Here is a 25,655-nt window from a genome sequence, read left to right on the forward strand (position 1 = left end):
CATATTGCACGGAAGTTCGGAGATTAGTGGCCAGCTGTTTGGTGATTATGGTGACTATTTTTACTTTTCGTCATCAAAAGGATCAGGGCTGAACTGGACATAGCAGGATAGTTGAATTTAAAATAAAGCAGGGGGTAGCCAAGGCTTGTCACTCACATGCCAGGGACCCCTGTGTGTGATGAGGGCTGTGAGGGGATGGGAAAAATGGGCACAGACACAGCCCCGGACCCCAACAGGAGCCCGACGCCTGTTCCCACCTTGGGCACCTTGTGGATGAGTTCTGGGGGCAGGATGCTTTGCTGGGGGGGCAGAGAAGAGCAAAGGGCGCAGCCCCCCAAAGATACCTGTGGTCTTCTGGGGGAGACCATCTGGTGGCAGACTTTTAGGGGCCACAATCTAGAAACCGGAGCAGATGGCTTATGAAAATGAAAGAAAATGTTTGCTCCTGTGTGGTCACTGTGCATTTGGAAAGCTGACAATTGTTACCCTCAGATGGGTTAGAAATTCTCTCCTGTGAAGGAAAAGTCTGCCCTGGGTGACCATCAGACCTCTTTCCATTATATTATTCATTTATAATGTTCATTTTCCTGAACATAGATAATACAGGTCAATTGGAGTAGGTTAAAAAATTCAAATGCTAATGGAAAAAGTTTAAGTATAGATCTCATCAAGATCTTTTCAGATTTAGGAACTTCTACATTATGCCAAAGATTACACACACACACACAGTCAGGGAAAATGCAACTCAGGGGAGGGGCTTCCACGGGGCTGTATGCAGGGCTAATAATGAGGAATTGACTATATCATGTGACCTCTTGGGGCCTCTGGTTTTATGCTTTTGTTTTTATCTTTAAGAAGGACCCAGGGTCTCTACGTCATGGGGGAAGTATGAGCTCCAATTACAGTGCAGGGGAAAGGTGTGCTGTGCCGATGGGACAGGGCTGTTCCCCAGTGAGACACAGTGATGGAGAAGAGGACAGTTAAGAGGGAGAAGGGCAAAGTGGGACACCCTGATCTTTTAAAAGAAAGCAACGCTTGACACAAAAGAATTACACCCGCTCATGAATTACCATACTAATTAGAATTGGTACCTGGTTATTGACTCATACTGGGGTTCATATTATTTGGATGAACTAATTTATCACGAACCATGAATATGAAAGCAGTCCAAACCCCTGTTCAAAATTACCCCCCCAAGGATTTTTAAAAACTACCTGTGCCCCAGAATCTACCACAAAAGCACCTCATTCTCTCTGCTGGGAGGGTATGTCCCTGACTCATCAATGTAGAGGAAGTAAAAAGGAAAATTATGAAAAAAGCCAAATTCAAAATAGCGTGCTTCATTTGTCGTTCTTTCAAGCTCCTTTTCTTTTTTTATGGCTTAAACACGGATTTCTATCACCTACTTTTCACGGCCCCAGTGGAGTCATTAAAAAAAAAAAAAAAAATATATATATATATATATATATATATATATATATATGGGACAGTACAGTAGAAATTAGCATAACATTGTAAATCAACTATACTTCAATAAAATAAATTTTTTAAAATATATGGGGAGTAAAGAATAGTGTTCAGTTGAAATCATGAGTAAAATAATATGAAATTAATATAGAAAATAAATTCAGAATTCATTTATAGTACAAAAAGTTTTTTAAAGAAAAACTTCATATTTTAAAACAAAATAGTTTTATGTATTTATTTACACCCTTCTTCATTCTTAAAGGGTCTAAGGAAGAAATCAAAATAGGGGTGGAAATCACTTTTCCCAAGCACCTCCTCAACCTGCCAGCATTGGAGCAAAAGTCTTGGTTGGCACTTAAACATTGCTTTGATTCAGAATCTGTCGTTTTTGTCTTGAAGAAAGACAGAGGGCTGAAAAGCAGCTCCAATTCCGATGGAAATAGTGGATTTTCAAAGTGTGCCATTTCCCTAGCAATCTTAGACTAACTGCTTCTGTCAGGTCTTAAAAATTCTTTGACTTTCAGATTATAAAATACTCAGAAATTTCACCGACCTATTGTACATTTAACCTGTCCTATCAAATATATTAACCAGTTTTATCTGGTCATATTAACAATAACAAAATGCTTTTTAATGCATATTTTTCAAAGTATTTGGGGCAATTGCTAATCACAGCAGTAGTAACGATCTCTTTCTCTCTTGGCCTGCACGAGTGAGTGTGTGCGTATGTATGTGTGGTGTATCCTCAAGCTTAGCAGGTATAGTTCTTTACATGATCACTATGTGTTGTGTGTCTGTGGGAACCTCACGGCTGCAATCTAAGAGCTTGTGCAGAAGAATCCAGTAATTCCATGAAATTCCCTGCGAGTGCATACATGTCACTTCTCAGAGGTAGCAGGTCAGGAATGACTGTTCATAGGTTTCTGAGGGTTTCTTTCCCATCTTTTGGAGATTAAGTGTAGTACTTCTACATTAGGCATTCAGCACATCACCTTGGTCTTCATACAGTGAGTAAAAGTATCTTTAGAAACTGTATGCATTTCCAAGCATTCTTTTTTTTTTTTTTTTGCGGTACGCCGGCCTCTCACTGTTGTGGCCTCTCCCGTTGCGGAGCACAGGCTCCAGACGCACAGGCTCAGCGGCCATGGCTCACGGGCCCAGCCGCTCCGCGGCACGTGGGATCCTCCCGGACCGGGGCACGAACCCGTGTCCCCTGCATCGGCAGGCGGACTCTCAACCACTGTGCCACCGGGGAAGCCCGAAGCATTCTTTATTTAAAGACTTTTATGTTTTTAAATGTTCAAGTTTTTAAAGCTTTAAAGTGTAAAGTTGACCGAACGATATTAACCAGATCATCCATCGTAGAACTAAGGTGCTTACAGGCATTATTAGCACATATGAGTAAAATGTGAAAATGTGATGAAGAGTCACCACCGGATTATGGAAATGTTTCCAACAAGAACAAAAAAGGACGATTTTAGTGTAACACTGCCTTTAGGTGAGTATGTTAGGGTGTTTAATTTCATCTTATTCAAGAAGAGGATTAGAAACCAGAACAAGTATATGCAATGATCTATTACTGTATTGTGTCAGTAAAGTAGATAATTTGAAATTTTTCGTTGCTCCGTATTTTACTTCTATGGGAGTTTTAAAGCTCTGTTTGCAGGGAGGAGGTGAAGGGAATCATCTGTTTAACTCTGTGCCTCCGTGGGGCTGGCTGTGCCTTACTGGGCTGGAGGTTCTGTATGCAGCACTTATCCCCACTCTCACTAGGCTAGAGCATCCATCGGGGCAGATGCTGCATCCTCAGCGCGAAGCAGGAGCTCAGCACAGAGTAGCTGCTCAGGTAACACTTCTGCTTCGGGGGCGCCCAGAAGGCGAATCAGAATGTCTCCCACTGCTGGCACTATGAAAAGCGCTACCTCGACATCAAGGGAATCAGATCTGGTCCTCAGTTCTGAGACACAAGTCTGGCTGCAGATGTAAACAGCTAAGCCTGGAACTCTGCTATTTACTTAGCAGATTAAGCTGCCTTCCTTCCTTTATTCTGGCACCAGTAGTGGAACCCCTGCAGCCTCTGAGGCCCAGTGTGTTCTGATTACCTGGGTGGGGAAAGCGACCGGGTTGGCAGAGCAGACCCAGGTGGTCCTGAGCAGAGGTGGGAAATGCCCTGGGGGCCTCTGTGTTTGCCCAGACTCAGAGGACCCACAGTCAGAAGAGCTGCAGGAAGCCCCAAACCAGAGGGGAGGCACCCCTGGGGGCTGGATATGGGGAGCAGGGCAGGGTGCAATTGTGGGCCACCCAAGTCCTGGGCCACAAGCAGAGAGCAGAGCCTTTCCTGTTAGGGGCTGTAGCTCAGGGTGGGCCTGTCGTGCTCCTGGAGCGGGGCTCAGCCTGGCTCGGTGACGTCAGGCCTCTGTTCTGCTCAAGACACTTGGAGCCCCAATCTTGCCACTCCCTGAGCTGACCCTCTCTCGTGCCAAGTCTTGCCTCCAAACTGGAGAATTTTGTCCTACAACTTGAAAGAAGAAAAAAAATCACAAAGAAACAAGAAGGAAGAGAGGGAATACAAGGAGGAAGAAAGAAAAAGGAGGGGACAAAAGTGCAGGGTTTGGGATGAAAGCGCTCCTCGTGGGAACAACGCTCCTCCGCCCAAGGTGTTCTGGCTCTGGCGTTCTTCCTGAACCCCTTCTAGTTCAACTACAGGAGCTTAAGGATTTTCCCTGCTGAGTCCTATCGGGGAATAGGAGGAAGTCAGCCTTTTAGGATACACATCACGCAGAACTTTCTAGATACAGATCAAGGTTTTGGTGCTGCCTGCAGAGGCTTGACATAGATACTCATAATTAGGAAAACACATCTATTCCTAGATTCCCCAAGTGCCACCCCCTTCTATCCTTCAAATTGCTTTTTGAAGGTATATGATTTAAACAGCTGTGCACACCTGTTAAAAATGTCAGATATGAGATAACAGAAAGACGAGGGGAAAGGAGAAAAGTACCCATCGATAAAGAACTGCCCACCCTGTGCTGAATCCCACGGTAGGAGGAGGGGGTCTGCAAATTCCATGGCGCATCCTTTGGGGCAAACTCCAAGTTCTAGTTTAACCCCCTTACCTCCGTCCATGAGGTTGGCCCAGTAAATGACTCTGAACCCCTGGAGGATTCCATTCAGGGCTTCCTTGGAAAGTGTGGACCAGGACAGTGATATTCTTTCTGGTGATGTTGCTATGGCTTGGACATTTTCGGGGGGGTAGCTGGGCACTGAAATTAGATAGTTAGAATCTGTAATAACCGTGGGTGGTTTAATTAGCAAAGCAATATTGAATAAGCAACATTACTTTAATAGTTCAAAGTACAGGAAAATAAAACATTGCTCTCAATCCCCCAAATTAAGGGAAAAAATGAGTACCATTCCTCTATGCAAATATTATGATAACTCAGTAAAATGCAATGACTTCATATGACTTCCACTGTCTCTCTTTCCAGAATAACTGCTTCACTGTTAAGCCCCAGGCTTATGGAGTTGAGAACACTTCTGATCCTACTGCATGAGTAAAAGACCATTGCTGGTCTGGCTTATTTTCCCATTACCCTTGAAAGTTACTGTTGTAAGTTACATGTACTTTATACAGTACATCTCCTCATACTGAGTAATACCTGGCATGTAAATTGAAAGCCTCACTGTTGAAAGTGCCACAAAGCAGACACGTCATCGTATTCACTGTCCCATCCCCAGCAGGGCCCCTTTCAATACTATACCATTCGTCAGAGGAAAGAGCGAAAATGGACTAGGATACAGGCTAGAAGGATATTTGAAGTATTTTTCATGTGGGTTTATGCAAACCTTAAACGTCGTGGCTGGGAGAGGGGGCAAAATAGTGACTGAATTGCAAACATCAGTGAAAGATGAACATCAACGTGAAAACCCAAAGGTCTATCTAACCACGCCTGCGAAGACTATGAAGATGGAAAGAAAAGCCTGGACTTCTGGGTTCTAGCTGTCTAAGACTTCTCTCCCTGTGAAAACGCTCAGAAATTATAGATACAAGTCACCATGTGTGCTCTCAAACCTATGACCCAGCGGCTAGTTGCACGAGAGGCAACTGCCGTGCGAGCTTGCTGCTGGAAGCATCTATCCCCTACTCCTACAGCTGACCCTATATCTGACCTCTGCACCTAAAAGATGGCGCTTCCGGACACTAGGGTTCTCTCTCCTTTCAAGCATTGCTGGAGAATGTGAGCTCTTAGGTGGTCAAGGTGGGAGGGTACATTAATGCCTTATGGCCACTAGGGGGCGCACAGTCACCGTGAGATTTGCTCCAAGGAAGCTTGCTCATTCCTGTTCTCTGGTCTCAGAATGCTTGAAAATAAAAAGCAATCACAAAAAAAGGAAGGAAGGAAGGAAGGAAGGAAGGAAGGAAGGAAGGAAGGAAGGAAGGAAGGAAGGAAGGAAGGAAGGAAGGAAGGAAGGAAGGAAGGGAGGGAGGGAGGGAGGGAGGGAGGGAGGGAGGGAGGGAGGAAGGAAGGAAGGAAAGAAGGAAGGAAGAAAGAAAGAAAGAAAGAGAGAGAAAGAAGAAAGAAAGAAAGAAAGAAGAAAGAAATAAAGAAAAGAAAGAAAGAAGAAAGAAAGAAGAAAGGAAGAAAGAAAGAAAGAGAAAGAAAGAAGAAAGAAAGAAAGAAAGAAAAAAGAAAAAGAAAAAATCCTCCTTTACAGTGATTTGTGAGAAAGTCTTAGAAAATCGGATTTCTACATTCAGACTGCCGCAGTCATAGGGAGAGCTTTGGTTTCACGCGGGAAAAGCCCACCTCTTGGGCTTGATGGAGAAGGATGCTGAAGAAGGGATGGATTTGGCTTTGCAATCAAGGTCTGTCAAGGGCACCGAACCAAGGCAGCCCACGAGTTAATCAGGGCAGCTTCCCCACCGGAACCCCCAGTCCCTGCCGGCCTGGATGCCATTGTCACTGCAAAGCCCGAAGGCGGCCAGGCTCTGGGGACCCAGAGCAGCGGCTGGAACCTACCATCCTCGAGGGTGGTGGTGATGACTTCCTGAGAAGAAGGCCCCGTCCCGGCCCGGTTGCAGGCCTGCACCACCAGGCCATACTGGGTGAACTTGTTTAGGTTGCTGAGGGTGTAAATCTCACTGTCCCCCGTGGTGTCGATACTGATGATGTTGAACTGGAAGTTGCCCCCAGTGCTGTACTCGCGGTAACCTATTTGGTAGCCACGGATAATCCCATTTTGCAGATGTTTCTTGGGAGCCTAAACAGGAAAGAGAAGAATCACTAAAGAACACTGTTTGTGATTTGGTAAAAAACAATGTTATTTTCGGATGCTTTAAACCTGTTCGAAAGCTGGTTAATCCTACTGTATACCTATGGCCAAGCTACGAATTATATTCCATGAATAATTTGGACGTTGAAAAGTTACCAAGTACAATGTGAGTAGCTAAACAATCAAACCAAAAAGAACACTCGAGGTGTGACAAGAGGAAAACCGGCACCTGCCCTCCTCTTAGGCAAATAAAAATGAAATTGAATAAGCGTGGAAATAATCATAACAGGTGTGGCAGTAGTAATAGTAATAGTAGCAGCAAACTCATACCTAGAGGCTGCTCGTGGCCAGGTGCTCTGCCTTTACCTGCGCGAATGAGCCCAACCCTCACTGCAGCCCCGGGACACAGCACCACCAAGACCTTCATTGACACAGGAGGTCCCACAGACATGAGGGACAGGAGGGGAATCCACCACAGAGCCTGTGCTCCCAGCCCCTCCCGCTCATGCTGCCAGGACAGCCGACTTCTCTAAGCGGTGGGGAAGTTTGGAAAGATGGATTGCGTCTGTGGTACCTCTGCCTACACCAACCATCACCTGGGGAGACTGATGTTCGTGTTTTCACCCAGCAAAATCTACGGAACTCTGTCACATTGTTCCAGGCACTGGGGAACAGAAGTGATTTTTTTAAAAAAGGTCCCTGCCCTCATGGAGCTTATACTCTAATGGAATATTCCAGAACAAAGGTGTTTGCACGTCGAAAGCTGGATGTGAAGGGGAGTCCACCCCTGGCAGGAAGGCAAACCTCTTTCATTAAGGCCTGAGTCATTCGGGGATCATTTTATGGTGATTTAAGATGGGCAAGGTGAGGCTAGAGTTACGAGTCAAAAACAGAACAGTTTTTGCTGACACGTTGGACTTTTTAAGAATCCAGACTTTTTTCAAGTATGTTTTAAGAACAGCATCAAAGTGATGCTCTAAAGTAATAAAGGTGTGGTAGGCTTTCAGGCAATCAACAGCTGTGTGTGTGTGTGTGTGTGTGTGTGTGTGTGTGTGTGTGTGTTGAGTGTGTGTATTTGTATTACGTCTGTGTGTGCATATGTGTGAGCAGATATGTGTATGTATGTGCATGTGTATGTGTACATGTGTATTTCAGTACAAACCGTGGATTAAGGTCTCTTAGGACTCTGAAAATCTTTCTGAAAATGCTTACAATCCCATTGGAGAGAGGAAATACGCACTCAGGAAACTGCAGAGAAATCTGAAGTGTTCAGGTGTGTGGTACTGGACCGTGAAGGCCAGCAGGCTTCTCGAAAGTGGCAAAATGAGTGTGGCCTGAAGCAGTCAGAAGATGCTGACCGCAGGCGGGGCTGGAGGGATGGCCAGGGTTCCAGAAGGGGAGGGAGGGTGTGGGGTGGGAGAGACAGAGCAGCTGGAATGGATTGGGGGGGGCTGCTGAATGCCCAGGGGTGAGGAATGGCAGACAGAGAGGATGTGCCCAGGATGGGGGTGGGGTGAGGCTGGACCACCAGCAGGAAGAAGGCAGAAGAAGGTCGGGACAGACAGCGCCATGAATGAATTCAGCAGACGCCTGTGGATTGCCTACCACGCCAGCCCCCCGCGTCATGAATGTCGCCAGCTGTCTTTGGGTGTTTGTCTGAGTTATACGAGAGCAGTAAAATCACATTTCTTTTTTCAGGCGAGTTTCCTCATTTGTGGTTTTCTTGGATGCCACTGCCTTTCTCAACAACTCGTCTGATTTCAGGCATTTACATGGTGCTAATAGGTATCAAAGAAACAGCCTGGAAACCATTACTTCTTCAGTCAAGTTGGCAGTCAGACGTTGACACAAAAGCACACCCCTTTCTTATTATAAGCAAGTGTCTATGCGCTCCTGCTTTTGCATTGGCGAACTACAACTTTTCACTCTGATTTAAAATTGGATCCAAAGATTTCAGATGTCGAGAATTCCATTACCTGGAATTTGTTTTACCTAAACCACTGAATTGCATTTGTATCATTGGACTAATTAGCAAAATCAATTTCCCTCCAAAAGCCATGGATAAGTCAAATATAAAACAAAGACATTTCTCCTATTTCACAAAGTTTTTTTAATGTTTAATATGGTCACCCAAATATAAAGGACTGTTTAAGTTTAAAAAACATTCTAATTTTTCAACGGGCTCCCTGTGACAATTTAAGTCTCCCTAAGGTGCCAAGTCAGGATCCCAGGAGAGGAGCTATGGAGTCTGATCAGGTAGGGGGTGTAGGGAGTGGAGGCAAATGCCCACGAGAAAATGTTCACTCACAGCACCCAATTCAGCTGAATCTTCTACAAGCAGAGGGACCTGCTGGCTGACATTTCCCTTCCTGGGTTTGCGGGGATTAATCATGCCCGTGATTTGGTTGCACAGATAGGTGGGTGGAGAAATCTTCCTCTTTTCACTTTCTGAGGGTGAAAACACATTCTAACTGCTTAAATAGGATAGGCAACACAGTGGTTTTTGTCCTCTTCAGTTTAAATATTTTGTACAAAAGAAATAGAACATTCTTTACATTTTTCTTAGAACAAAATTTTAGTCCTGCTAATTCTGGAGTGACACGAAGGTTATTTTTGTTTATTAGATTCTTCTGCAAAATATTTTGTAGAAAATTATTTTAGTTTTTTTTGTAATAATAAAAGTATACAGCCACCATTCCTATGTAATCACTATTCAAATTCTGATATGTTTTTTTCTCTAAGTGAAATTGAAGTTTGTTTTTGGTTTTCACATGGTTGTCTTCATACTCTACAATTTAGTGACTGATTATTTTTATTTAATATGCTATTATGATCATACTTTCATGTTTACTTCCAGCTTTTAAAAATCATATTCCATGTTTTATTGACTCATTTTTCCAAAAATTTTGTTTGGGATGTTGTTTTGTAACTTATTTCCTACCACAGATGAACCTCTGTGATACAGTGCATCTGTTTTTAAGTTTGTTTATTGGACTGAAGTCCCAGAAGTGGTACTTATTGGGTATCTTATTTCAAAAAGGTTGTGTTTCAGTTGACTGTTAATGAGATAGGATTTTTTGGTTATTATTCTTTTAGATGTGAAATCCAATATGGTAATGCAAGGGACTGTGTTTATCACAAGAAACAAAGAAGAGAGCTCTCCTCCAGTTTTCTTAATATTCTGATTTTGAAGAGATATGTATGAATAGAGTGGTGAGTTATTTGAAGGTAGCAGTGGTTTCACACATTTCTTTCCAGGGCTCTAATACAATCGCTAGTTATCATGCAGAATGAATTGTTGCACCTGAGAAAGAAGCGATGGATTTTTCTTACAAATGAAATATGCACTTTTGATTTCACAGCATGCGGGCCCTAAGAGGTTTTGAAAACCATCTAAAAAGGATTGTGTTGGGGGAGAAATGGGGAGTGACTACTAATGGGTATGGGCTTTGTTGTGAGTGATGAAAATAATCTAAAATTAGATTCTGGTGATGGCTGCACATCTCTGTAAACATACAAAACAACATGGAATCGTACACTTAAAACAGCAAATGTGATGGTATGTTAATTTCATCCCAATAAAGCTGTTTTCATAAAAGTTAGTGTGCTGAAATCATCTCTCGGTTATTTCTCTTTCTAATTCAGTTACAACAGTAGCTTCCTTCACCACAACCACGGTGAACACCACCAATCAATACTCACCACCTCTACCACCACATCTTCACCATCACCATCACCACTACCTACATGCACACTGCCCCCCCTTACCACCTCCACTACCTCATGCCCCCAAGACAACCATCCCCGTACATCACTGCCAACAACTCCATCACCTGCATCATCACCATCATCACCACCACCTCCATCACCTGCATCATCACCATCATCACCACCACCACTGTCACCACCATCATCACCACCTTCATCACTGCCACCACCTCCATCACCAGCATCATCACCATCATCACCACCACCTCTATCACCAGCATCATCACCATCATCACCACCTCCACCATCACCAGCATCATCACCATCATCATCACCAGCTCCATCACCATCATCACCACCACCTCCATCACCATCATCATCACCATCTTCATCACTGCCACCACCTCCATCACCTGCATCATCACCATCATCACCACCACCTCTATCACCAGCATCATCACCATCATCACCACCACCTCCATCACCTGCATCATCACCATCATCACCATCACCTCTATCACCAGCATCATCACCATCATCACCACCAGCTCCATCACCATCATCATCACCACCTTCATCACTGCCACCACCTCCATCACCTGCATCATCACCATCATCACCACCACCTCTATCACCAGCATCACCATCATCACCACCACCTCCATCACCATCATCACCATCATCACCATCACCTCTATCACCAGCATCATCACCATCATCACCACCAGCTCCATCACCAGCATCACCACCACCTCCATCACCATCATCATCACCACCTTAATCACTGCCACTACCTCCATCACTGCCACCACCTCCATCACCTGCATCATCACCATCATCACCACCACCTCTATCACCAGCATCATCACCATCATCACCATCACCTCTATCACCAGCATCATCACCATCATCACCACCACCTCTATCACCAGCGTCATCACCATCATCACCACCAGCTCCATCACCATCATCATCACCACCTTCATCACTGCCACCACCTCCATCACCTGCATCATCACCATCATCACCACCACCTCTATCACCAGCATCACCACCATCATCACCACCACCTCCATCACCAGCATCATCACCACCTTCATCCCTGCCACCACCTCCATCACCTGCATCATCACCATCATCACCACCAGCTCCATCACCATCATCACCACTACCTACATCACCATCATCATCACCACCTTCATCACTGCCACCGCCTCCATCACCTGCATCATCACCAGCATCACCACCACCTCCATCACCAGCATCATCACCAACATCACCACCACCTCCATCACCAGCATCATCACCATCATCACCACCACCACCATTACTCTATACCACAGCCACCTCTCCCACCTTTACCACCATCCTTATCACCTCCTCCATCAATAAATCACTGCCATGACTCCAATACATCCACCACCATCACCACTGACATAAACATCACCCTAAGTATCACTATTACCACCATCACCTCCAACACTAACTCAGGGCCAAAATCACTACCACCAGTTACTACTATCCCTCCACCAACTCCACCACCTCCATCACCTTCACCTGTTGAGCACTTGCTTTTCCCAATCAGTGTAATAGGTGAGATGTATATCTCCCCATTTATCTTCACAACAACCCCAAGAAGTCTCATTATCCTTCTTTACAGATGAAGAAGGTAAGTGTAGAGTTGCAATTCTAACCCAGGTTTTTCCAAGAGATGTATTTAGTTTCCACCACTCACAGAGCCCCAGATAACTTTTCTCCTTTTTGAAGCACTTGCTAATTAGGTTTGTAAAGTTACACTAAGCAAAATATTTTTAATCAAAGAAAAATCTAGCAAATCACATGAAGAGAAAGTATTGTTTTCATGCACAAAAGTAAGCAAAAATTCTAACTGTAACAGGCAAAGTTTAAGTTCTACTATTCATTTGTAGGTTGAATAGTCAGATGTAAATTTAGGAATGTGTTAACATTAAAGAAATTCTTGAGGACATATTGGAAAACAGATCTCTTTTAAAAATCCATAAGTGCAGGGATTTCGTACACTAAGTGCAGGGAATTTAAGGGCTGTGGTGCAAGTTCCAACTTTTTTTGAAGTGACTCTGGGGACCTCTCTGAGTTACATGAACAACAAGCCAGCAGGGGACGTGGGTATGGAGCAGTGGAAGCACTTCAATCCATTTGTCTGGTAGTGGGCTTCATATCACCCAAAGACAAGTTAGTACGTAATACCCCTTACTTTAAAAGTTGTTTTGGATGATACATTTCTGCTTGGAGCATGTGTCTACTTGGAATAAAGGGAAACGGCTGGCTGATGCACAAAGAGAGAACATCCAGGTGGGAAGGCAGTTGAGGCTATATCAATAGCCTCAAAGAACAACTGATTAAGTGGGTCAAAAATAATTGTTTGCTTTCATGAAACTAAGAGATTGGAGTTAATGGTGGGGTAGGACAAAACGTAGAAGAAGGAATCAGGTAGGGGTCTTTAAACACAGTTTGAATCTGGCTTGCAAGATATTGGAGAAGACAAGTATCCTAAGAAGCCACTTTGATCATGCCCTCCCTCTCCCCAAATCTCAACAGTGCCTGTTGTAAGATTTGAGCCTACAGGAGTCTTTCCAGACTAATGTCTCCTGGATGTCCCTCCACCTAGGATTCTCTTTGACTGCTTGATTAAGCATGGGGATTCCAACTCTCTTACACTTTCTCATCTCATGAAAGCCCCAGTCAGAGAATGCACTTCTTCCTTTTTTCCACTATCGATACATGACTCACTCCATGGCCAGCTCCACTTCCAACTCATTGGGGAGCCTCCTTTGACTATCTCCATCCAAGGAGTCCTCTCCTTCCTCTGGTCTCCACTGGCACTCACCCAACCACCATCAGCTCAGCAAGAATTGGCCACATCCATCTCCTCTATGGTCACCATTAACATATCAAATGTCTGGTCTCCAAGAACTTGATTGCAAGCGCCAAGAGCAAAAGAGTTCCTAAAAAAATGTTTGAAATCTGACCCACTACCCTGTCCAAATCAAGACTTCAGCACAGTGGACATTCTCAAAAAAATTATTGTAGGTAAAGAAGACAATGGTTCTGAGCATTTATGAGGTGTAAAAAAGTGATGGGTAAGAATGACCTAAGATTTATATCTTACTGAATAAAGATCTAATGGGCAGGGTATAAAGACAGAAGAGATGCCTGGACTCCAGACCCAGGATGCAGCTGTTGATCAGAGGCCTGGGTCAGTCAGTTCAGAGGGAGCTCTCAGGCAGTGTGCCCCAGCCTGGACATGTGGGTTCAAGTTGAGAGCTGGCTTCCATGCTGTCATGTAGCATGGCGGCCAACCTATCAAGATGGGAGATTTAGGCAGCATTGGGAGGGGTCCATTTCATTTCCCAGACCCCATCAGGGAGGAAAATAGCTTCTGAAGAGCTATTTTATCTGGACAATGTTTCCATTTTTGTTTCCTGCTTAAAACAAGGATTCCAGAGTTTATTCACTTGTCATCCAGCCAGTGGGTCACACATGCTTACAATAAGGATCATTGAAGACCGACCAACAGATTTATAGCAAACCTCTCCTGGCAACCAGCCCTCTTAATACATATTAGAGGAAGACGTTGGAAAGTAAGTGATTGGGGGAAAGCAAAAAAGCTAAAGTGAAGAAGGGCTCCCTTCACTCCATAGTCAAGAATTCAACATCTGAGTGTCTTTCCATGCAGGATGATGCTGTCATTTACAGATGACTTTGATATGTGAGTGCTCTGGTTTTACCTTTTCTCAAAGCCCTTTGAATGCACTACTATTCTAAGAGAAGGCCTTAGCTATCCACTGTTGTGTTTTTCTTGTGAGGATTCGTTGTTTTCCCATGTTGAAGTTTCCTCTTCCTTTCCTTCGCCTTTGAATCCAGGAATGATCCAGATTTCTTTTCATTTGTCTCATTTATCTGCTGTCTGTGGCCCTCTCTTTCTCCCCTTCCAGCCCTTTGTTTTTCTCCTGTGGTTTCCCTAAACAGCTTTCTTTCACATCTGTTGAGGAGCCCTTTCTCCAGCCTCCAAATCCCCCCCCCAACCCTCACTTTCTTTAAGAAACCATCTCTTTTGATCTCCATGACAACAGGAGCCCCGTGTCAATTTCCTTGTGTGGTTTGCAAGTGCCTGCATTTGACGTGTCCGCCCAAATCGGCCTGCGAGCCACCTGTGGCAGGTTCTCTGCTCTTTATAGGGAGGGTAGAAACAGGGATGAGCAAATGCTCAGGGCACCAGTGTGGCTGCGAGTGATTAGAACAGGCACCTCATCTTCAGAAAACCACCAGCCAGGTCCTGTTTCTGGCACGCTCCCCTCCTCCTCCCCACTGCTGGCGGGCGGACTTTCCTCAATGTCAGGGTCCATCCGCTGACCTGGAGAGCCCAAGGCGTCCACTGCATTCTGGGAACACTGCGTCACTCCGACGTGTGGAGTAATTCAGTTGAAAAATGATTTGAAACGTTTCCTTTTAGATTCCTCCAAATTCACTTAAAATGTAGTCTGTCCTCATTTCCCTTTTATTACAGGGGTGGGGGACTGTCTTTTTCATCTCTGTGTGCTTCCTCCAGCCCCTTTCCCTGCTCCCCAATATAAACAGCATGAGCTCCATAACTTGTTCAGTGAACGGATGCATTAACTGTAACCGCCAGCAGCTGGTGCCTCTTCTATACAAGGCATTGCGTGCAGGGAAGATGTGCAGTGAATCCGTGAGTAAAGTGGAAAGTGATGATGGCAGTGGTGAAGATTTGCACAAGGGGCTGTGGAAGGGAAAAGGAAGAGATGCCTTTTCCAAATGGGTGCAGGAGGACTCCCAGAGAAGGGGGGCAATGTTATAGGAAAGTAATCAGTGGACCTGGCTGCAGGTGGTGAGAGAATAAGAGATGACTCAGGAATGGAGAGCAGCTCCAGCGACCCTTCAGGGAGGTATATGGGGTGACTGGGTAGTGGTGGAGTGAGTGCAGGAAACCTAGGGAAATGCTGGGGCCCCACCCAGACCTGCTGACTCAGAAACACACACTGGCTACAGGGAGGGCGTGCTGGTCTGTGTTTTAACAAGCCCTCCCTGGGATGCTGAGCAAGCTCCAGTCTGAGAACCACTGCGGTTGTCACCCAAAGTCATTAAAAGGTTTAGGACTGGCCTCACTCGGGATGGACTTTCGTTAAAAAGCAATGGCGCACATTCCCCAATGTTTCAGGTCACCAATAACCCATTTTCCTGGTCTCTGCAGATCAGAAGGGATTGAACGCAAATAGGACCGTAAGCCCTCTGTGGTCCGGGAGTCACACAGCAACAAAGGGACCTCTTCCCAGGGGGGCCGGGGTGGAGGGGAAACAGCTGCCTTGCTGGACAGAGCCCTGCTTGGGCTCCCCAGTCCCCGTGGATGGACAGCACAGCCTCTCTGGATGAATGGACCGTGGGTTCTCAGGGAGAGATGGCAGACAGAGGAGGAGTCTTACATCGTTGCCTGAAAACACATTTTCCTTCCTGTCTCTCTCCTTGGGTTGGCCCTCCATGGCCACTCTGCCATCCACGGGGGCTCTAAGCTCATTCTCGGCATCATAGGTCTCCTACAAGGGATACGTGTGGCCATGTGGCTCCCCCCTCAATGTTATTGTTCGTCAAGGGACAGGTAAAGAGCCAAGGGGCCATGTGGTGTGAAATAAAAAGTGGACACGTGATCTGATGATGAGACATGCTTAAGTTACGATGAATGACAAAGTGTTTGAAGTGTGTACTATCTGGAGAGGCCAAGAACTTGGAATTGGAGCTGGATGGTCACCGTAGTCTAGTCAGACTTGGCGGAGGAGATGGTGACCAAGGGTGTGCTTTGGCTTGGAACACAAATGCAGAATTTTAGGAACATTTTGGAGAATATTGTGGGATGAACTTAAGGCTAACTTCTGTACAACAGGGTACAACTGTAGGGTAGCTCCCATTTCATTCACTCATTCACTCATTCATTCATTCATCCCACCAACAAACATTTGTTGAGTAGCTACTCTTGTTAAAACCCTCCTTTTTTGAATTTTTCTGTCCTTTGCAAATCCCGTTCTCTGGTAGCCACATAGAGCATTTCTCACCAGCCGTAAAGGCTTATCCAGTGGTTTCTGCTGATGCCCTAACAAAGGAATTCACAGAACATATGCAGACTAGGATTGGGTTTACCTATCAGCTCTGAGGTCTCTAGGGACATCCCCCACCTAACATCAGGGCCTCTAGATGCTGTGCATCCTTCTTAAGGTCCTACGTCCAACTCAGGTAGCTGGTAAGGAGGGCACGGTGGCTTCCGAAGCTCAGAGAAGCTAGAGAAGACTTCTGAGAAGGAGACTTTGCCAGAAGGGTGATGGCTCAGTGTGCCAGAGCTTGGGAGTGGAATCAGTCAGAAGTGGCAAGGAGAGGGAGGTGCCCTGGGCTCAGAGCAGGGGAAGAGCAGGGAGGGGGTGAGGAGGGGGGTTGTGGAAGTTCCCATGGGCCAACAAGGGGTGTAGCCAAGGCCCAGCCAGGAAAGAATCCACCTAGAGACTCTGAGGTTCTGGGAGGCTGGTCTGGTACCTCTGAGCCTGCAGGTAACGGGAATTTAGGGAAAACAGGGTTTTGGTGTTGATGCCAAGAGGCAGTGTGTACTAGTCTGTGAGTATGAAGGCTGGGGTCCCAGCTATTTAGTGGCAGCTGAGTGATCCCAAAGGACTTGGCTTCCCCCATGCAGACAGGGTTATCCAGCCGAGAGGAACTCCCCTGCAGGGAAGGGGTGCCCCCGTGGATGGCAGAGTGGCCGTGGAGGGCCAGATGGACACATCAATAGGCCACGGAGATTTAGGGGGCCGCAACTGACCCAGATCTGCTAAGCTAGTGTAAGAAGCAAGGAAGAGTCCCATAGTGCTTTAAATCTCTGCCCAGAGGGCCAATGAACAGGCAGCTATGGTGACGCGCTTCAATTGTATGTGGCTGCTTCTCTTGGTATCATCTTGGTTTATTAAACATGGTTGACAAACTGTGGTCCTTTAGCCACTTGTTTTTATATGGCTCTTAGCGAAGAATGTACATATTTTTTACATATTTTTAAATGACTGCAAAAAATCAAAAGGGGAAGAATAGTGTGTGACATGTGAAAATTATATGGGCTTCAAATGTCAGTGGGGCTGAGTCAGGTTCTACTGGAGCCCAGCTGCACCCACCCAGCTGCGTATCTGCCGTGTCTGCTTCTGAGCTACAGTGGCAGAGTTGAGAGGCTGTGACAGAGACCTCATGGCCCAAAGTCTAGATTATTTGCTTTCTGGCCCTTGACAGGAACAGGTTGCAGACCCCTGTAGGACACAGTGTTGTGAACAGAGCCGCCTGCAGGGCGAGATCCACTCTGTGGGCTGGAGGTTGAAGGCAGGGAGGGATGTGGGGAGATTATCAACGGTGGAAGTAGAAGCACCTCCGAGAGAGGGGGTGTTGGAGAAAGGCCAGGGTTTGGGCCAAATGAGAGTCAGTGACCCTCCCTGCTGGGATGTCAAAGTTCTAGCCTGTGTTCTATCAGAAGACAAAGAATGCCTGCATCCACAGTAGACCTTTGGTCCGGGATATGGTACCTGCCACCTACGCCTCAGTGATGGTCCTAAGCATAAGCATAGGATGGCATTGCTCCTGCAGAGCTAAGTAGAGTTTCTTGTCTGTTCTTGGGTCATGAGAGGCTTTGGCCTGAATTAAAGGCATCAACACTCATGAATGGGTAATGAGGAAAAGAACATTGAAAAGCATCTAATAGGCTACTCTGCCCTGTCAGGAACATGCTAGAAGCATTTGGACAAGGGCCCCCCCCCAAGGAAAGCTCTGGTCTGAAGTGGGGGTATGGGCCTGACACATTCCCAGGAGCAAGGAGAGCCAGTGATTCTGTCCAGACCCCCGGGAGTGACACCACACTTTCCCTGCGTCGTATTATCCTTCTCTGCGAATTCTCACTTCTAGGAGTCATTGAGAACATGCCTCCAGAATTCTTCTGTTATTTATATAAAGACAGGGCTTATTCCCACTTTAGATTGTGACAGGGAGGGAAAATGAGAAAGAAAATATACTTTTAAAAAGTAGCATTATTCTATTTCCTGTATTTCTGTGATTCCTCAAAGCACAAAAAACATTTATGTTTGGACTCAACATTTTCAAAAGAATGTACCAATGGAAGGACTCCATCACAGGAACTGAAAGGATGTAAAATCAGTTTTCAAAAATTTTAATACGAAGAGGAGATTGACCTTTAAAAAAACTCTGGAAGGTTACCTAGAAATAGAGTTAGTTGGTTACATCTTAGTGCATTAAATTAAATATATTTGTATTAGTGAAATGAATCCAAAAGCATATGTTGTATTTTTCTGTCCTACGCCATGTAACCGTGAAAATGGAATGTGGAAATTAGATGCCTAGAGTCTCCCAAGGCAGCTGACTCCTGCTTTCCTGGCTGGAGTTCTTCCTGCAACAGATCCAGAAGAACTTGGTCCAGCCTATTTTAAATGATAAAAGTAACATCGCATTTCTTCCCTTATCTTAGGAGACATGTCCATATTGGACAGATGTTTTCCTTTTATTCTTTGATTTTTCATTCTAACACCTGTGCCCCATTTACTAATTTATCTACCCTATTTGATTTCTCTGATAAGATGGGAAATGTCATCAGCAAGATGGCTTAATGATGGCTTTCTAAGAAAATTAAGCACATTAGTAAATCAATGAAGGTAGAACATACCCTCACACCATATACAAAAATACTCAAAATGGCTTTAAGACTTAAACATAAGACATGACACCATAACACTCCTAGAAGAGAACATAGGCAAAATATTCTCCAACATAAATCACAGCAATGTTTTCTTAGGTCAGTCTGCCAAGGCAATAGAAATAAAAGCAAAAATAAACAAATGGGACTTAATCAAACTTACAAGCTTTTGAACAGCAAGGGAAATGAAAAGACAACCTACAGGATGGGAGAAAATATTTGCAAACAATGTGACCAACAAGGGCTTAATTTTCAAAATATACAAGCAGCTCATACAACTCAACAACAACAAAAAAACAAACAACCTAATCGAAAAATGGGCAGAAGAACTAAATACATATTTCTCTAAAGAAGACATACAGATGGCCAACAGGCACATGCTCAATGTTGCTAATTATTAGAGAAATGCAAATCAAAACTACAGTGAGATAGCACCTCACACTGGTCAGAATGGCCATCATTAAAATGTCTACAAACAACAGATTGTGGAGAGGGAGAAAAGGGAACCCTCCTACACTGTTGGTAGAAACGTAAGTGGGTGCAGCCACTGTGCAAAACAGCATGGAGGTTCCTCAAAAAACTAAAAATAGAGCTACCATATGATCCAGCAATCCCGCTCCTGAGCATATATCTGGTCAAAACTATAATTCAAAAAGATACATGTGCTATAATTCAAAAAGATACATGTTCATAGCAGCACTATTCACAATAGCCAAGATGAAAGCAACCTAAATTTTCATCAACAGATGAATAGATAAAGCAGATGTGGTACATTTATACAATGGAATATTACTCACCCATAAAAAAGAACAGAATAATCCCATTTGCAGCAACATGGACGGAACTAGAGATTACCATACTAAGTGAAGTAAGTCAGACAAAGACAAATATCATATGATATCACTTATATGTGGAACCTAAAATATGACACAAATGAATTTATCTGTGAAACAGAAACAGACTCACAGACATAAAGAACGGGCTTGTGGTTGCCAAGGGGGATGGGGGGAGGGGAAGGAAGGACTGGGAGTTGGGATTAGCAGATTCAAACGATTATATATAGAAGGAATAAACAACAAGGTCCTACTGCATAGCCTAGGGAAATATACCCAATATCCTGTGATAAATCATAATGGAAAAGAATATATAAAAAAAGCATATATATGTATAACTGAATCACCCTGCTGTACAGCAGAAATTAAGACAAAATGTAAATCAACTTCAATAAAAAATGAATAAAAAAAGAGAATTAAGCACATTAAATAGTGAGTATTCATTTATCCACTCACTCTATGGGTGCCTTTCAATTCACTGATAATACAGAAGGGCCATATTCACTTTAGTTTGCTCTTCTCATTTGTTCTTTGTGAAAAGTAGGGCTAGTATTTTATGAGAACCAGTAAAACTACATATGAGCCAGTCTTTTGAATACTTTTATTAAAATTACTACCTATCCATCTATCATTTAGATTATTTAAAATAAAAACTTTATTGATTAATTTTTTGGCTGGGCAGAGTTCATGATATTTACATTTACTGGGAGGTATCTGTTATCGGAAAGGACTGTGCTGTCCAGAGCCATCAGAGGGGCCAGCATCCAGGGTAGAGAGAAGAATTGGGGCTGTTACTCACTGAACCAAACTCATATCCTAAAATGCTCTCCCAGTCTCCATCCTCCGTGGCTGTCAAGACAGTGCTGGGAGATGAGTACAGACAAGGCTATGTTGTTACGATGGTTACTGTTTGTCTGTGACTTAATGAAAAGGACACTCAGATCGGACCTAGTGGAAGGATTAGAGCTTCAGCAATGACAAACCAAGTTACTTGCTCAAGATAATTTTTACTAAATGTAAAGGGGAGAGTAATATCTAATTATGCTGAAGTCTAATCCAGCACTTTCTGTCCTGTATCAGAGTATCCTTATTATATGTAATTTACTTGCTGTAGATGCATTTAAATTATGCTAATCCTACTTTATGCAATGTAATGAAATACTGTCAAGTTATACTTTTCATATACTCTTTATTTTCACTGCAAGTGTTATATGTTCATAAATGTATGACACTAAGTTTTCATGGCTAAAGTATGCATAGTGTAATTGTCAATAGACAATTAAATAAATTTTAATATTATCCTGACCATAAGCAATTTTTACCTTAATGTCCCAACTTTAGAAGCCAATCCACTTGATAAATGTGATGTTGATGTACTAAATAAAGACCTATGGCTGGTTACCAGTAAATGTCCAAAATGCCCTTTTAGTTCCAACCTCATGATTCCTACTCACTATTCTTGTTTGCATTTCTGATAATACGTTCCATCAGTCAAGGAAAAAATACCATCCTTACCTCCTAACTTATTGTAACCTAACAGTTCATAACTTGTTTATTTATTTATTTAACATCTTTATTGAAGTATAATTGCTTTACAATGTTGTGTTAGTTTCTGCTGTATAACAAAGTGAATCAGCTATCCCTATACATATATCACCCTATGCCCTCCCTCTTGCATCTCCCTCCCACCCTCCCTATCTCACCCCTCTAGGTGGTCACAAAGCACCTAGCTGATCTCCCTGTGCTATGCGGTTGCTTCCCAATAGCTACTTTAAATTTGGTAATGTATATATGTCAATGGCATTCTCTCACTTTGTCCCAGCTTACCCTTTCCCCTCCCCCACCCTCAAGGCTATTCTCTACGTCTGTGTCTTTATTCCTGCCCTGCCCCTAGGTTCTTCCGAACCATTTTTTCTTTTTAGATTCCATATATATGTGTTAGCATACGGCATTTGTTTTTCTCTTTCTGACTTACTTCACTCTGTATGACAGACTGTAGGTTCATCCACCTCACTACAAATAACTCAATTTCATTTCTTTTTATGGCTGAGTAATGTTCCATTGTATATATGTGCCACATCTTCTTCACCCATTCATCTGTCAATGGACACTTAGGTTGCTTCCATGCCCTGGCTATTGTAAATAGTGCTTCAATGAACATTGTGGTACATGACTCTTTGAATTATGGTTTTCTCAGGGTATATGCCCAGTAGTGGGATTGCTGGGTCATATGGTAGTTTTATTTTTAGTTTTTTAAGGAACCTCCATACGGTTCTCCATAGTGGCTGTATCAATTTACATTCCCACCAGCAGTGCAAGAGGGTTCCCTTTTCTCCACATCCTCTCCAGAATTTATTGTTTGTAGATATTTTGATGATGGCCATTCTGACCTGTGTGAGGTGATACCTCATTGTAGTTTTGATTTGCATTTCTCTAATGATTAGTGATGTTGATCCTTTCATGTGTTTGTTGGCGGTCTGTGTATCTTCTTTGGAGAAATGTCTATTTAGGTCTTCTGCCCATTTTTGGATTGGGTTGTTTGTTTTTTTGATATTGAGCTGCATGAGCTGCTTGTATATTTGGGGGATTAATCCTTTGTCAGTTGCTTTGTTTGCAAATATTTTCTTCCATTCTGAGGGTTGTCTTTCTGTCTTGTTTATGTTTTCCTTTGCTGTGTAAAAGCTTTTAAGTTTCATTAGGTCCCATTTGTTTATTTTTGTTTTTATTTCCATTTCTCTAGGAGGTGGGTCAAAAAGGATCTTGCTGTGATTTATGTCATAGAGTGTTCTGCCTATGTTTTCCTCTAAGAGTTTTATAGTGTCTGGCCTTACATTTAGGACTTTAATCCATTTTGAGTTTATTTTTGTGTATGGTGTTAGGAAGTGTTCTAATTTCATTCTTTTACATGTAGCTGTCCAGTTTTCCCAACATCACTTACTGAAGAGGCTGTCTTTTCTCCATTGTATATTCTTGTCTCCTTTATCAAAGATAAGGTGACCATATGTGCGTGGGTTTATCTCTGGGCTTTCTATCGTGTTCCATTGATCTATATTTCTGTTTTTGTGCCAGTACCATAGTGTCTTGATTACTGTAGCTTTGTAGTGTAGTTTGAACTCAGGGAGCCTGATTCCTCCAGCTCCATTTTTCTTTCTCAAGATTGCTTTGGCTATTCAGGGTCTTTTGTGTTTCCATACAAATTGTGAAATTTTTTGTTCTAGTTCTGCAGAAAATGCCATTAGTAGTTTGATAGGGATTGCATTGAATCTGTAGATTGCTTTCGGTAGTCATTTTCACAATGTTGAGTTTTCCAATCCAAGAACATGGTATATCTTTCCATCTGTTTGTATCATCTTTAATTTCTTTCATCAGTGTCTTATAGTTTTCTGCATACAGGTCTTTTGTCTCCTTAGGTAGGTATATTCCTAGGTATTTTATTCTTTTTGTTGCAATGGTAAATGGGAGTGTTTCTTTAATTTCTCTTTCAGATTTTTCATCATTAGTGTATAGGAATGCAAGAGATTTCTGTGCCTTAGTTTTTTATCCTGCTATTCTACCCAATTCATTGATTAGCTCTAGTAGTTTTCTGGTAGCATCTTTAGGATTCTCTATGTATAGTATCATGTCATCTGCAAACAGTGGCAGTTTTACTTCTTCTTTTCCGATTTGGATTCCTTTTATTTCTTTTTCTTCTCTGATTGCTGTGCCTAAAACTTCCAAAACTATGTTGAATAATAGTGTTGAGAGTGGACAACCCTGTCTTGTTCCTGATCTTAGAGGAAATGGTTTAAGTTTTTCACCATTGAGAATGATGTTGGCTGTGGGTTTGTCATATATGGCCTTTATTATGTTGACATAAGTCCCCCTATGCCTACTTTCTGGAGAGTTTTTATCACAAATAGGTGTTGAATCTTGTTGAAAGCTTTTTTTATATCTATTGAGATTATCATATGTTTTTTCTCCTTCAATTTGTTAATATGGTGTATCACATTGATTGGTTTGCATATATTGAAGAATCCTTGGATTCCTGGGATAAACCCCACCTGATCATGGTGTATGATCCTTTTAATGTGCTGCTGGATTCTGTTTGCTAGTATTTTGTTGAGGATTTTTGCATCTATGTTCATCAGCGATATTGGCCTGTAGTTTTCTTTTTTTGTGACATCTTTGTGTGGTTTTGGTATCAGGGTGATGGTGGCCTCGTAGAATGAGTTTGGGAGTGTTCCTCCCTATGCTATATTTTGGAAGTTTGAGAAAGACAGGTGTTAGCTCTTCTCTAAATGTTTGATAGAATTCACCTGTGAATCCATCTGGTCCTGGGCTTTTGTTTGTTGGAAGATTTCTAATCACAGTTTCAATGTCAGTGCTTGTGATTGGTCTGTTTATATTTTCTATTCCTTCCTGGTTCAGTCTCAGAAGGTTGTGCTTTTCTAAGAATTTGTCTATTTCTTCCAGGTTGTCCATTTTATTGGCCTATAGCTACTTGCAGTTCATAACTTGTTTATAACCTAACTGTTCTAAAACAGAACAGGGAAAGTGTCTGTCCTCAGGTATCTTGTATTATGCCAGGTTCATCCAGGCTCCATGTGAAGCTTGCAGGAGAAGCCATCTGAAAGGACTGCAGGCTGATGAATGGAGTTGGCCTTGCTCTGAGTCCTTAGTTGAAGTTCAATGTATGTCTTTTCAGGGTGAATTAGCTGAGAGGTCCAGCCTTTTCCCTGGGATGGAACGAGACAACCCTTCTAGGCTGAGTCTCAGTTAACTTGTCTTCCCAGAATGCCCACGTGTGAGCCTGCATCCCACACTCTTGGTGGCTCAGCAGCCTTTGGAAAGCTGGCCAGCATCTTCTTGCTGCCCTTTGAGGCTGGGAACTAAGAGTACTGCCTGCTTACGTTGGGAGGCCAGCCAGGACCTTTAGAGCAGGCAGATTGGCAGCTCTGCTCTGGGACAGAGAACTGGGGTCCTAGGAAAAGGCCAATTACATGGCTAAACCAAAAGGGCTAATCTGATGGAGAGATGCGGAGAGAGGCAGAACATCTTCCAAAGAAGCAAATAAGAAATGCATGGTTTTATGAGAGGGGTCTGTATATTTTATACAAGTGCAGAAAGTGAGATGGCGATGTAGTCGTGCAGGGCTTCTTAAGGTGTCCAGAGTTTTCCAAAGGAAAGGTACCCCTCTTTACATGCACATTCTAACATGAAGGTGAACAATGAGTGGTCCATGTATCTATTCAACAAATATTGACTGCACTTCTACTGAGAATATAACAAACAAACAAAATATGCCCTCTGCCCTCATAGAGCTTACAGTCTAGTCAACTGTAAGAAGTTAAGAGAGAATAATCCTACTCCCTGTGGGTGACCAAGAAGCTTTAAAGTCAGTTTGGATTTTTCTTCTCTCACTGTAGGGGAAAGAGGTAAGACTGGTTAATATGAGAAGGGCTGACAGTTCCTTATCTATTTGTCAGGCATACTAGTCATCAGGATTCTTAATAAAACTGCAGAAAATCTAAATCTAGAACCAATTGATTAGTTCATAAAAGAAATGTAAATTTTGTAATTTTTTCATAGCCTAAGGATTAAACAAGAGTTTAAAAATTAAG

General features: G+C 43.3%; 1 protein-coding gene across 1 annotated transcript in view; it reads right to left on the reverse strand.

The window, feature by feature from the left end:
* Positions 1–25,655, reverse strand: part of DSCAM (DS cell adhesion molecule) — a 753,301-nt gene that overhangs the window by 100,904 nt on the left and 626,742 nt on the right. The window contains exons 17-18 of the mRNA XM_049709686.1: positions 6,489–6,729; positions 4,584–4,730 (exon numbers count right to left, since the gene is read on the reverse strand). Coding sequence (XP_049565643.1) covers positions 4,584–4,730; positions 6,489–6,729 — 388 coding nt within the window. The remainder of the gene's footprint in view (positions 1–4,583; positions 4,731–6,488; positions 6,730–25,655) is intronic.

This window comes from Orcinus orca, chromosome 5 (genome assembly GCF_937001465.1).
Source record: "Orcinus orca chromosome 5, mOrcOrc1.1, whole genome shotgun sequence".
In the NCBI taxonomy this organism is placed as follows: domain Eukaryota; kingdom Metazoa; phylum Chordata; class Mammalia; order Artiodactyla; family Delphinidae; genus Orcinus; species Orcinus orca.